Below are 13,961 nucleotides of genomic sequence, written 5' to 3' on the forward strand. Positions count from 1 at the left end.
TCGAGGCTGTAATCGCTGCCAAAGGTGCTTCAACAAAGTACTGAGTAAAGGGTCTGAATACTTATGTAAATGTGATATTTCAGTTTATTTTTTACGTCTAAAAACATGTTTTTGCTTTGTCATTATGGGTTATTGTGTGTAGATTGAGGGTGAAAAACCTATTTAATCCATTTTAGAATAAGGCTGTAACGTAACAAGATGTGGAAAAAGTCAAGGGGTCTGAATACTTTCCGAATACACTCTATGCTTGCATACATATGAGAACATGACCAGTGACTCCCTGACTCTCTTCCTATACCCACACTAGCACACTACCTAGTATGAAACAATATATAGGGGGGTGCATTCTGCGAAGTATGCTAGTATAGACATACCTGACGTTTGACTGACCTTGTCTCTCCTCTCTCTCTGCAGGTTATGCTTCATAGTTGCTCTAGGTTACCTCAGCTTCTGTCAGATCACCCGGGTCTACGTCTTCGACTACGGCATGTACTCTGCAGACTTCACCGGGTAAGTATTAGGTGTTGTGTTGACAATCAATGACATTCAATGACATTCATAGGCATTGGCATGGAAAACCAGCAAACCTGGTGGTCATCAAAAACAGGAGTTGAATGACCATGGGAGTCTAAATATCACTAGTACCACATATCCAGCTGAGAAGAAAATCCCAAACTCCAACAACTTTTTCATACACTTAAATGTTGTGTAATAACAGGATGTTGAATCTAGTGAATGGGGAGTGTCAGTGAATGGTTGTGTCGCAGTATTATCGGTACCCCAGGGGTACATTGTTCCACCTCCTCCGGAGTGTCTGGTGAACCAGACAGCCACACACACGCGCTAGGGCGGGGGTGGCCAGTTGCTAAGCAACCCCAGTAGGAGACCCATGGCATCACAAGTGCAGACCTCCCTCTTTTCATTTCTTCTTTCATCCTCTCCATTCCTTTCTTCTCTAGTTTATTTCCTCGTACTCATCTTTTTTCATGAAATGCCAGTGACTAAAAGTTTGGAAATATCTAAGGCCGTGTCATTTCATGCAGCTTTTGTATTCTGATCATAGAATTCCGAACATGTCATACGTCTACACCTACATTTAAATGTATCTACCGTGCCCACATTGTGTCGGAATTCCCGCTATATTCAAATGTAGCATGCATTCTGCAAACGGTGGAACAGGCTAAATCTGATAATAACAAAACAACAACTTGATGGCAGTAGCCAACTACTGTAGCTAACTAGCCAGCTAACCTCTTTAACTAGCCAGCAAGCTAGCTAGCAAAGCTAACGGGATTGCAAACAGGTTAGGATAACTCTAGCATCATATTTTTTCTAAATAAGCTAGCTGGCTAGCATTTATGAAGCCTGCAAACATGTTCCTCACACGCTAGGAATGTTATCTTCCAACGTTTAATGAAAGAAGGTGCATCTCGCTCCCAAAACATACGTTTTCTGGATACTTGTGGGTGGAGTGCTAATGCCGTCGCCCACTGTATGTGCTTTCGGTAGCCTGATTGCATCCAGACTGAGGAGAAATCTGCACACAATGCGTCTCTGATCACCTCCTGAAGTGGCCAGCCAGATCTGAACATAATATGACCACAATGCAACTTGAGCATCTAGACCTGTCTTTTCAATGCGATCGTCGTATTCTGATAGCAGAAGTCGCATGTAAGTGTCAAGTGTAGAAAAGTCACGGAATATCATCAAGTCAACCCTAATTGAATATTTGTAGTTTCTCTCTGGCTTGGACGATTAGGGCACAATCTATTCCCCACAACATATTAATCTGCTACCAGTTATAACCTGATACAAGCTTTTGGGTGTTATATCATTTTGAACAACTGATTTTCTGTGCAACCTTACAGCTAATGAATCTTAACATTTTTAAGGATTGTCTTTAAGATTTCACCCCACAGTTCTTCTCTGTCACATGGTATTACATACTTGACACTGTGCCATGTTGTCTTTAGGGGATGTACAAAAGCATACCCATACTTAATAGCAGCAAGAAGTCAGTCAGTTGCATTACACAGAGTGATGGTCTGCTAATGCACGTTAGCTACAGCAGTGCTCCCAGTGCGTGATGGTAAATGAATAATGTATGCCTGATGGAGATGGATGTTATTTTATGGGATGTTTATATAATATGTAACGAGAAGAAGCTTGTTCCAGTGTAGGTGAGCAGAGGCAGTCGGGTGATTATAAGTTGATGTGATTGGTTCCTCTCCTCTCCTGTGTTTCTCCTATAGGCCAATGATGGTCATCACTCAGAAGATCACCAGCTTGGCGTTTGAGATACACGACGGTGAGACGTGTGTGTGTGTACTTGTGTGTCTCTAACTAAGGAACTGAGTCATGGTGATAGAACATATCATTTTGTCATTGATAAGGCTGTCAAGGCAGGTGCCTGGGAGATGAAAGCAGCAGCAGAGAGATAACACAGTGCTGCTCTATTTCCTCTCGCCCAGCCAGCTAAAGCTATGCATAGTGAATACGATCTGCAGTCCCCTTTTGAATAGAAACAAGAAGTCAGAGGGGATATGAACGTCTCATTTTATTGTTTTGGTTTCATCTGCAAGGTATTTTCGAAGGCGAGTTTCCATGTGTGTGTTTGTCTCCTTTTCACCTTGCAGACAATAAATAGTCCAATTTATATCCAGTTTCTCATTTTATAATTTTTTAATTGAAAATAAACAATATATACCTTCAAATTGGTTTACATTTTTAAAACCTCTCTTTGGGAACAGTATATTTCATAATACAGTATTGATACTGTAGTGCTTGTATGGTGAGTATGAAAAATGTATGCACTCACTAACTGTAAGTCGCTCTGGATAAGAGCGTCTGCTAAATGACTCAAATGTAAAAATGTGAGGAATTTTTACAGAGTGGACTCAGTCAAGTGAGCAGGGGTGGCTTGGTAAACAAGCTTATGTAACGAGGAACGTTACACACTCTCCCTTCCTCTCCAAGTTCCTCTGTAAGCCTTTTCCTCTCCCCTACACCAAATCATCCATAATGTCAGATACTGTATGCATAGAGAGAAGTGTGTGTGTGTGTGTGTGTGCGTCAGTGTGGTGAATGGGGATTACATGGCTGTACTCCTTTGAAGTCCTGTAAAGTAGAGCGTCAGTTTTGGAAGTCTAGAAGTAGCCAATAGGCCACAGCAGCTAATTAAGGATGGGGAGATGGGCGACAGGATTAGAATGAACGAGTGTAAGAGAGGCTTAGGGGAGTTGAGGCTGACCAGCTCCTCCACTTCAGTCACATGGCTTCAGGGTGTGTGTGTGTGTGTGTGTGTGTGTGTGTGTGTGTGTGTGTGTGTGCGCGCATCAAGTGTTTTAATTGCAGTGTAGGCTACTGATACTCCTCATAAGTAATGAACATCTAAGACCATAATCCCTATTCTGTCTGATGTCACAATGAACACTGCATGTTCTTTTTCTGTAGAGGGAATCATGTAATGCAGTGGTATTTAAACTTTTTCAGTGGGGACCCCATGTTTTTCACCGGAAATTATGGGGACTTTTTTTAAAAACAATTTCTGGCGACTCCACCTCAAATCTAATGATGCAACCTTAAAATCGTAAAATTCTGATTTTTACATCAACAAATACATTTTTATCTCTTATCAAAATGAAAATAATCCAATAAATACATTTACTCAATAACATTTTATTTTTTAAATGATATTCTTCAAAAACGTGTGTATTGTCCCATACAATAATAAGTACCGGTAATCTTAAAAATAAAAAATATAGTACGTGACGCATAGTGTAATCACTTGGGTGCAGAGTGTGCACCCAAGTGAATGGGAAAGGTAGGCAACATCAACAATTATGTACTCAAAATGATCAAATTAGACTTTGCCCATCTTTCCAATTCATTTGGGATTGAGGCATATGGCTGGACCAACTAGCCAGTTTATAATAGCAATAAGGCACCTCGGGGGTTTGTGGTATATGGCCAATATACCACGGCTAAGGGCTGTATACAGGCACTCTGCTTAAGCATCGTGCCTAATTTTATTTTTTATTTCACCTTTATTTAACCAGGTAAACCAGTTGAGAACAAGTTCTCATTTACAACTGCGACCTGGCCAAGATAAAGCAAAGCAGTGCGATAAAAACAACAACACAGAGTTACATATGGGGTAAAACAAAACAAAGTCAAAAATACAACAGAAATACATATATATACAGTGTGTGCAAATGTTGCAAGTTATGGAGGTAAGGCAATAAATAGGATATAGTGCAAAATAATTACAATTAGTATTAACACTGGAATGATAGATGTGCAAGAGATGATGTGCAAATAGAGATACTGGGGTACAAATGAGCAAAATAAATAACAATATAGGGATGAGGTAGTTGGGCGGGCTAATTTCAGATGGGCTGTGTACAGGTGCAGTGATCGGTAAGGTGCTCTGACAACTGATGCTTAAAGTTAGTGAGGGAGATAAGTGTCTCCAGCTTCAGAGATTTTTGCATTTCGTTCCAGTCATTGGCAGCAGAGAACTGGAAGGAATTGCGGCCAAAGGAGGTGTTGGCTTTGGGGATGACCAGTGAGATATACCTGCTGGAGCGCAGACTACGGGTGGGTGTTGCTATGGTGACCAATGAGCTAAGATAAGGCGGGGATTTGCCTAGCAGTGATTTATAGATGACCTGGAGCCAGTGGGTTTGGCGACGAATATGTAGTGAGGACCAGCCAACAAGAGCGTACAGGTCACAGTGGTGGGTAGTATATGGGGCTTTGGAGACAAAACGGATGGCACTGTGATAGACTACATCCAATTTGCTGAGTAGAGTGTTGGAGGATATTTTGTAAATGACATCGCCGAAGTCAAGGATCGGTAGGATAGTCAGTTTTACGAGGGCATGTTTGGCAGCATGAGTGAAGGAGGCTTTGTTGCGAAATAGGAAACCGATTCTAGATTTAACTTTGGATTGGAGATTCTTAATGTGAGTCTGGAAGGAGAGTTTACAGTCTAACCAGACACCTAGATATTTGTAGTTGTCCACATACTCTAGGTCAGACCCGTCGAGAGTAGTGATTCTAGTCGGGTGGGCGGGTGCAAGCAGCGTTCGGTTGAAGAGCATGCATTTAGTTTTACTAGTGTTTAAGAGCAGTTGGAGGCTACTGAAGGAGTGTTGTATGGCATTGAAGCTCGTTTGGAGGTTTGTTAACACAGTGTCCAATGAACAGTCGTTTCCCATCTAGTAGATACCCATAGACTTCCAGTTATTGTGCTAAAGCTAGTTAGCATTGGCTCACGAAACTACCTTGATCTTCCTTCATACTGAACACAGACACATACAAATTATATCCATGAGTTCATCTGACTATGGGGAAGTAGATCAATGCCAAAATCCCGAAGTATCCCTTTTAAGGTCTTACAGTTGCGTGTGTGGTTTTTGCAGCTGTTTGGTTTTAATGAGTGCATTTCGCAAGTGGCTAGTTTGCATAAACTACCTTAACAAACAACTGAAAAGGTTTTGCCTGCAAACTTTGGTTTTGAATCGTGACGTTCTGGCATGTCTGCCTCGTGATTTGTTGGGAGAGTCCCCGGTATATTTTTTCTTATCGATGTAGACCGTGACGTAGTTCCTCTATGCCAAAAGAGTCCATCATTGAAACCAGACCCTAGTTACTGTGTTGCCTAGGGTCGGGTTTTCAAGACTACCTCAGTCTCACTACCGCTAGCACTCTGACTGAGGCAGATGGAGATGGGCTCAGGCCATAGCTGATTTAGGCACTGTACATTTTAGGGGAAGAGAACAAAACCACAAATCACCACTGACAATGCTAGCACGGAGCTAGCTAACACAGTTGATCTGTGTACTAGGTCATTTTCCCTTTAAGTCTGTTTTTCCCTCTTTTTCTCTCTCTTTCTGTGCCGCACACATTTGTAGCTGAAGAAATGTTTTGCATATGACTTATTCCAATTATTAAATGTTGCTGAGTGACCAAGGGAGCACACAGCAATTAGGCTAGCCTGTAGCTGCTGTGCTGGAGTGATCTGATCTCAAATTAGGCTATATTACCACATAGGGTTGCAAAATTCCGGTAACTCTCCCAAATTTCTGGTTGGAGGATTCCCGGGATTCCTGCTTATTCCTTTGTAATTCCAGGAATCTTCCAACCAGGATTTCTGGAAAACCGGGGAATTTTGGGAAAGTCACCAGAATTTTGCAACCCTATTACCACATCAATTTACTGTATCTCTGAATGGTATGCTCAGAGAGATATGGTTTATTATATTTCTTTGGTTAGACTATAACAACTAGCCTGTGGTCATACAGCATCATGTTTAACGGCATCTAAGGTTCCAAAGTGAATTAAGCAATAAGGCCGGATGAGGTGTGGTATATTGGCCATATACCACAAACCCCCAAGGTGCTTTATTGCTATTATAAACTGGTTACCAACTAAACTAAACAGTAAACAAGTATTTTTGCGTCATACCCTTGGTATATTGTCTGATATACCACAGCTTTTAGCCAAACAGCATCCAGGACCCAAACGACCCGGGTTATAATAGGATATAAGGAGAGAAGAGACTGGCTTCCTCCCAAATGGCACCCTATTCCCTATGCAGTGCACTACTTTTGACCAGGGGCCCATCAAAAGCAGTGCACTGTATTGGGAATAGGGTACCATTTGGGACTCAGACACTGTTTAGCGTTGAGCCATAATGAGTCTGAACCTGCAGAACGGATCAGTGTGAATCACTGAGTGTGTAATTATATGAGTGGTTCTGATAACAGCTTGGCTTCACCCCTAAAACATCAGTCTGAGACGCTAGTGCTACAGCTTTCAGCTTGATGAGTCTCACTAGCTTAGCTCTCATGACCCTGTGCTGAAATTTTTTTTTTTTACTCTATTGTATTGCAATCAACACCTGATAAGTGAATAATATTTTGTCAAATTCAAATGCATATATACTTCTTACTTACTGTATTAAGAGTTGACTATATATATATTTTTAAAACGGTTGTCAAAGGGTTGTGATTGGTTGGGTGCAGTCATGTGACCACACTCTCTGTGTTCCCGTAGGCTTGATGAGGAAGGAGGAGCAGCTGACCCCCAGTCAGAGATGCCTAGCTGTAAGGTATGTGTTTCAGGTATGTTTTTACTCTCCCAGCTTGACTAGAGACAGTTCTACTGCCGTACTCAAGAAAGCTATGAGCTAGGTAGTAATATGCTTCCTGGGAGGGGGCTGTTTTATTTATTTATTTTATTCAATTTATTTGACCATTTTAAAAGCACAATACAACCACAGGTGGACACAATGCATTTAAAATAATCGAGGATGAAACAATTGTATTGTTTTTAAACGTATTTCCATTGTGGTCCCCCTTGTAAATACATACAAGATTATAACATTAAAATAAATACGGTCACTGGGAAAGCTTATGGTAGCCACTAGCCAGTACTCATGTCACATGTGCATTGTGTTGTACAGTGATATTTGTTCTGTTCCTTTCTTTCTTGGCTTTCTTCTTTCTCGCTCTCTCTCCCATTGTATCAAACATGTTTTTTATTTTTTCTACTTATACTCTGAATCTATAACAATATTGAGTGAGAATCTTGAATGCTTTGGACACAAGGAAAGATCATAGGCACTAGGCACCATGCAAAATGTAGCTCACAACAGGATATTTGCTTCTAAAGAGGAAGAAGATGGAAATGATTGTCTCTGGAGGAATCTTATCTTATTCTGTTTTCTTCACATTAAATTACTGAGAACGTAATGCTCTTGGTATCAACAATTAGAGCGGTTATTATGAATTAAACACCCCAGGGCTCCTCTCACAGTCACAGGGGCTGTGAAGGAGTTTGTATCCCTGCTCCAAAGGGTACCCAGCTGTTGCATGGCAACCGGACGTACTGTACGTCCCTTGTCATGTGACCAGGGTAGTCCAGGGCTCCAGACTAACATTTTACCCTGGTGGCATTGATGCCACTAGCTTTATCACTGGGTGGCACCAGTTCATGATTTGGTGACCGTGCTTTGAGCTCAATAATTATTTGTTGAGAAAATCAAATTATACCTACAGAAAGCTGAGACCATCCTCTCTTTAATATGGAATGCTTTTTTTTTTTCCCTCAATTGCACAATGACAAGGGGCACACGAGGGGGGAGAGAGAGTGTGTTAGGCTCGCTCATTACAGCAGCCGGCCCCAGCGAAACAGGCAGGCACAGCGGCAGGGCAGAAACTTTCATTACAGGAATCAGGATAATGCAGTTTGTTTAACAAATTCATGGTTTTATCTGCCCAAAAAATAGGACATTTTGATTGAGGTGACCAGGTAGAATGTACAGCTCGCACCAGTGGCGAACAATTATAAATGTAACTCAGCCAAGTTAAAGGGTCGCAAAATGTGACTAAATGGTCGCAGTCTGGAGCCCTGCAGTCAGGAAGCTGTCAGAGACCAAGGAGTTTACACAATGGGACCCCCAACTACTGTGTGAAAGGAATTTAATCTAAGTCATTTTGGCAGTACTTTAACAATGTATGTGCAAGTTTAGTAGGACATTGAACAAAATTGTGCAAGTAATCATGAAAAGAACAACCAGAAAAATACAAATATCATTGTCAAATCCGTCTTGGGAGAAACATTAGAAGTTAGAAATTCTGACAGAATGCCACAGTTAAAAATATATAATATAATGTCATCTGCTAATGTGACCCCTAGAACACCAGGACAGTCCAACCTAGCTAACCCTTTGGCCAAAGGACCGAAATACCTTGGTCATTGTGACTTGGCTGCTCACTCCGAGACAAACTCCAGGGAAGCGAGAAATTAGCAACCAAAGTGTGTTCCCCAACCTTGCTGTACCTCCACCACCACACTCAGTTTGCACTTTGCAGGGAAAGGCCTCACTTACTCCCTCCAAAGAGCCAGACTCCTTTGTTACCTAGTGACTTGTTGGTCTTTGCACCCACCGAGGAACTGGCTCTGCAGCGACTTGAAGTTGTGTTTAGCCGTCTAAGTGCCAACAATCTCAAACTAGCACCAAAGAAATGCCACTTCCTACGAAGAACAGTGAAATTCCTCGGACATATCATTAAAGAGGACGGTGTGTCAGTGGACGCTGAGAAGGTGGAGGCCATTGCCAAGATGAGCCAAGCTCAGCTATCTCCCGATTGGCGCAGTGGTCTAAGGCACTGCATCGCAGTGCTAGCTGTGCCACTAGAGATCCTGGTTCGAATCCAGGCTCTGTCGTAGCCGGCCGCGACCGGGAGACCCATGGGGCGGCGCACAATTGGTCCAGGGTAGGGGAGGGAATGGCCGGCAGGGATGTAGCTCAGTTGGTAGAGCATGGCGTTTGCAACTCCGGGGTTGTGGGTTTGATTCCCACGGGGGGCCAGTATGAAAAAAAAAAATATAATAATAATGTATGCACTCACTAACTGTAAGTCGCTCTGGATAAGAGCGTCTGCTAAATGACTAAAATGTAAATGTAATGTAAATGTAAATGCGGCCAGTGCAACAAAGCCCCTTTACAAATCGGCTCCTATAACTAAAAGCACCGCACCTATCAATTTGACAAAAGTCTATGAATGCTTGACTCTTCATCATGTCCCCACAAGACACCATCCCAGACATTTTCTTCAAGTCTTTTTTGCATGTGCTGAATTCACAATCATACTGTATGTTTCTGCTGAGTCACCTCAGAGGTAAGACTAGGTCTCTACTCTTGTTGCTCTACTTGATGGGCATTCACTATGGCCATGCAAGAACGCTACAACAAAAGTGCTGACGCATGGGCTATTTGTTTCTAACCTAGGGTCAAAGCTGGGGTAGGGGTAATATTAACCCTACTTACCGTGCTAAAAGACCCATGGATAGGAGCGAGATGAGGGTAAAGTTAGATGGAGGTACAGTTGATATCAGAAGTTCACATACACCTTAGCCAAATACATTTAAACTCAGTTTCACAATTCCTGACATTTAATCCTAGTAAAAATTCCCTGTCTTAGGTCAGTTAGGATCACCACTTTATTTTAAGAATGTGAAATGTCAGAATAATAGTAGAGAATGATTTATTTCAGCTTTTAATTTATTTCATCACATTCCCAGTGGGTCAGAAGTTTACATACACTCAATTAGTATTTGGTAGCATTGCCTTTAAATTGTTTAACTTGGGTCAAACGTTTCGGGTAGCCTTCCACAAGCTTCCCACAATAAGTTGGGTGAATTTTGGCCCATTCCTCCTGACAGAGCTGGTGTAACTGAGTCAGGTTTGTAGGCCTCCTTGCTCGCACACGCCTTTTCAGTTCTGCCCACACATTTTCTATAGGATTGAGGTCAGGGCTTTGTGATGGCCACTCCAATACCTTGACTTTGTTGTCCTTAAGGCATTTTGCCACAACTTTGGAAGTAAGCTTGGGGTCATTGTCCATTTGGAAGACCCATTTGCGACCAAGCTTTAACTTCCTGACTGATGTCTTGAGATGTTGCTTCAATATATCCACATAATTTTCCTTCCTCATGATGCCATCTATTTTGTGAAGTGCACCAGTCCCTCCTACAGCAAAGCACCCCCACAGCATGATGCTGCCACCCCCGTGCTTCAAGGTTGGGATGGTGTTCTTCAGCTTGCAAGGTACCCCCTTTTTCCTCCAAACATAACGATGGTCATTATGGCCAAACAGTTCTATTTTTGTTTCATCAGACCAGAGGACATTTCTCCAAAAAGTACGATCTTTGTCCCCATGTGCAGTTGCAAACCGTAGTCTGTCTTTTTTATGGCGGTTTTGGAGCAGTGGCTTCCTTGCTGAGCGGCCTTTCAGGTTATGTCTATATAGGACTCGTTTTACTGTGGATATAGATACTTTTGTACCGTTTCCTCCAGCATCTTCACAATGTCCTTTGCTGCTGTTCTGGGATTGATTTGCACTTTTCACACCAAAGTACGTTCATCTCTAGGAGACAGAACGCGTCTCCTTCCTGAGCGGTATGACGGCTGCGTGGTCCCATGGTGTTTATACCTGCGTACTATTGTTTGTACAGATGAACGTGGTACCTTCAGGCATTTGGAAATGGCTCCCAAGGATGAACCAGACTTGTCGAGGTCTACAATTCTTTTTCTGAGGTCTTGCCTGATTTCTTTTGATTTTCACATGATGTCAAGCAAAGAGGCACTGAGTTTGAAGGTAGGCCTTGAAATGCATCCGCAGGTACACCTCCAATTGACTCAAATGATGTCAATTAGCCAATCAGAAGCTTCTAAAGCCATGACATAATTTTCTGGAATTTCCCAAGCTGTTTAAAGGCACAGTCAACTTAGTGTATGTAAAATTCTGACCCACTGGAATTGTGATAGTGAAATAATCTGTCTGTAAACAATTGTTGGAAAAATTACTTGTGTCTTGCACAAAGTAGATGTCCTAACCGACTTGCCAAAACTATAGTTTGTTAGCAAGAAATTTGTGGAGTGGTTGAAAAAGGAGTTTGAATGACTCCAACCTAAGTGTATGTAAACTTCCGACTTCAACCGTAGGTAAGGGTTTTTAGTTAAATCTCTTTTGTTCTCAGAAAACGGCGTACAATACGTCCATGTTTTCTAGCGTGGCTGATAGACGACCCTCAGCTTGGACCCGCTTTATGCTAAAAGCTGCCTCTCTTTGACATCTGTCTAACATCTCATTCTCGTCTCGTCCTCTTCCCCCAGGAGGATGCCCAGTCTGCTGGAGTACCTGAGCTACAACTGTAACTTCATGGGCATCCTGGCCGGGCCCACCTGCTCCTACAACGACTACATGGCCTTCATCGAGGGCACGGCCTACCAGCCTCGCCACCTGGAGGCCAACGGGAAGGAGAACGGGAAGTACAAGCAGACGGAGCCCTCGCCCAAGGTACCACAATGCCGGTCGCTTAGTTAGAGCTCCCCCTACCAGAATGAACCTAGTAGAATAGAATAGATACTTTGTCAATTTTTGTCTTCAACTGGTCCTGGGTTTTGTTCTAGTCCTAACACACATGGGCTTGAGGATTAGGTGAGTCGTTGAACTAGCTGTCTTAGTGCTGGACTGGAGCAAATGCCTGCACAACCTATAGCTCTAGGAAGAGAGTTGGTGATCATTGCTAGTGTGAGTTAGGGCTTGCAGGGTACATAGTGGGCAAACAGTCACGGTAAAGTAAAGTGGTGTGTATTTGTATTTATTAGGGATCCCCACTCTTCCTGGGGTCCAGACACATTAAGGCACTTTACATCACACATAAAACAAAAGAAAACAGTACATCATAACATTATTACACCACTACATGTCTACAATACAAAATGTATAATACCACCATGCTACAATATTACAATTCTCGTGTGCTAGCGTGCGTATGTGTGTGTCTACCTGTGTGTGTGCCTCTTCACAGTCCTTGCTGTAATGTGACATGTGACATGGAACTTTGACCAGGAAAAACTCAGGGCGCTAGTTATGCCATCTTGTAGTTCAGAATGGAAACACTGTGCTTTTCATCCCGAAAACAAGAACAACCAGTACCACAGTCCTTTGTTTAGTAATTCAGCTCTCATTCCAATGAATTTAACTACAGATTCTGAAAAGTTCCAATGAGACACCACCAGTCACCGTTTTCTTCTCTCTAACCCCCATGATGGTCTTATCACCAGTTTACCAGACTAGACTGAGGAACTCAAAGCCTGCATGTCAATGAAGGAGCTTATTTTGCATGATAACTGCCTATGAGTTCCCTCTTTCTTATGTTTGGTTTCATAGTAGAAGAAAAATGCCCTATTACTCTGTGTGTGTCTACCACAACAATGATAATCAATCCCGTAACCTACAATCTATATAATTGGTTGTTTCCTCGTTAAGATGGTACAGTTTAATTACAACCCAATTTAAGATTTTACAGCTGGACGGCTAGAGAGAATAATGTAGCATGTCACTTCATCCCTCATAGCGCTTCTCAATTATTCTTACATCGTTGGCATTTATAATTGATATCTCACTCCAGAGTTGTGAGAGACTTTTATGACAAAGATATTCAGTAAAGGGAAGGGGCACAATACAAGCCGTGCTAAATATAGCGTGTTCTCAGACATCCTAGCCGCACTAAAGTGTTTGAGTTTAAGTTAATTGTAGGCTACTCTTTCACAGAGGTGACGATTTGGCAATTCAAGACGGCAAAACACAAAAGCTGCAACACAACACGTCCAATATTTCCTGCTGTCAAAGAGCTCCTGCTGTTGTACATAATGGTATAGGCCTAAACCCGTTTCTTAAGTTCCTCGCAACCCCCAAAGCTGATATTTCAGACGTTAACTCATTAAGCTCGTGGTGGGTGAACCCGGTCCTAAAAATGTGGTAACTTTTTTTCAAGTGTTCAAATCTTCACATATCAAAGAAAAAAAAACAGACCAAAAAAATAAACTGTTGGTAACCCTAGTTGGCAGGTATAATCGATTATCTGGTTATAATGCTTCTTAAGACTGTCATAAGCATGTATGACCTCCATATAATGTTTCATAATCATCTCATATGTTTCCCCTTCACAGAACGACGTGATCTCCAAGCTGTGTACTTGTGCCATCTCCCTGGCCATCTTCCTGTCCGTGTCTAAGATCTTTCCTGTGGAGCGCTCCATCGACGACAAGTTCATCGCCTCTACCCCCTTCATCCTCCAGGTCCTCTACCTGTACCTCTCCATGCTGGCCACCAGGCCCAAGTACTACTTCATTTGGACCCTGTGTGAGTGCACTTTATTATTCATGTGACTAAATGTGAAGTAAGTATTTGGGATTTGAAGGCTGTTGGGGGAGAATTATGTGGGTGCTATTTTATTTTGTATTTTACCTTTATTTTACTAGGTAGGTCAATTAAGAACAAATTCTTATTTACCATGATGGCCTGGCAAAAGGCCTCGTGGTGCAGGGGGTGGGGATTAAAAGTGTAAGACAAGACGGACAACATATACAGAAGTATTTG

General features: G+C 42.2%; 1 protein-coding gene across 1 annotated transcript in view; it reads left to right on the top strand.

Annotated features, from left to right (window-relative positions):
- mboat2a (membrane bound O-acyltransferase domain containing 2a) overlaps positions 1 to 13,961 on the top strand; it is a 74,263-nt gene that overhangs the window by 55,508 nt on the left and 4,794 nt on the right. The window contains exons 4-8 of the mRNA XM_041855484.2: positions 415 to 510; positions 2,253 to 2,308; positions 7,063 to 7,117; positions 11,690 to 11,873; positions 13,532 to 13,724. Coding sequence (XP_041711418.1) covers positions 415 to 510; positions 2,253 to 2,308; positions 7,063 to 7,117; positions 11,690 to 11,873; positions 13,532 to 13,724 — 584 coding nt within the window. The remainder of the gene's footprint in view (positions 1 to 414; positions 511 to 2,252; positions 2,309 to 7,062; positions 7,118 to 11,689; positions 11,874 to 13,531; positions 13,725 to 13,961) is intronic.

Source organism: Coregonus clupeaformis, chromosome 29, assembly GCF_020615455.1.
Source record: "Coregonus clupeaformis isolate EN_2021a chromosome 29, ASM2061545v1, whole genome shotgun sequence".
In the NCBI taxonomy this organism is placed as follows: Eukaryota; Metazoa; Chordata; class Actinopteri; order Salmoniformes; family Salmonidae; genus Coregonus; species Coregonus clupeaformis.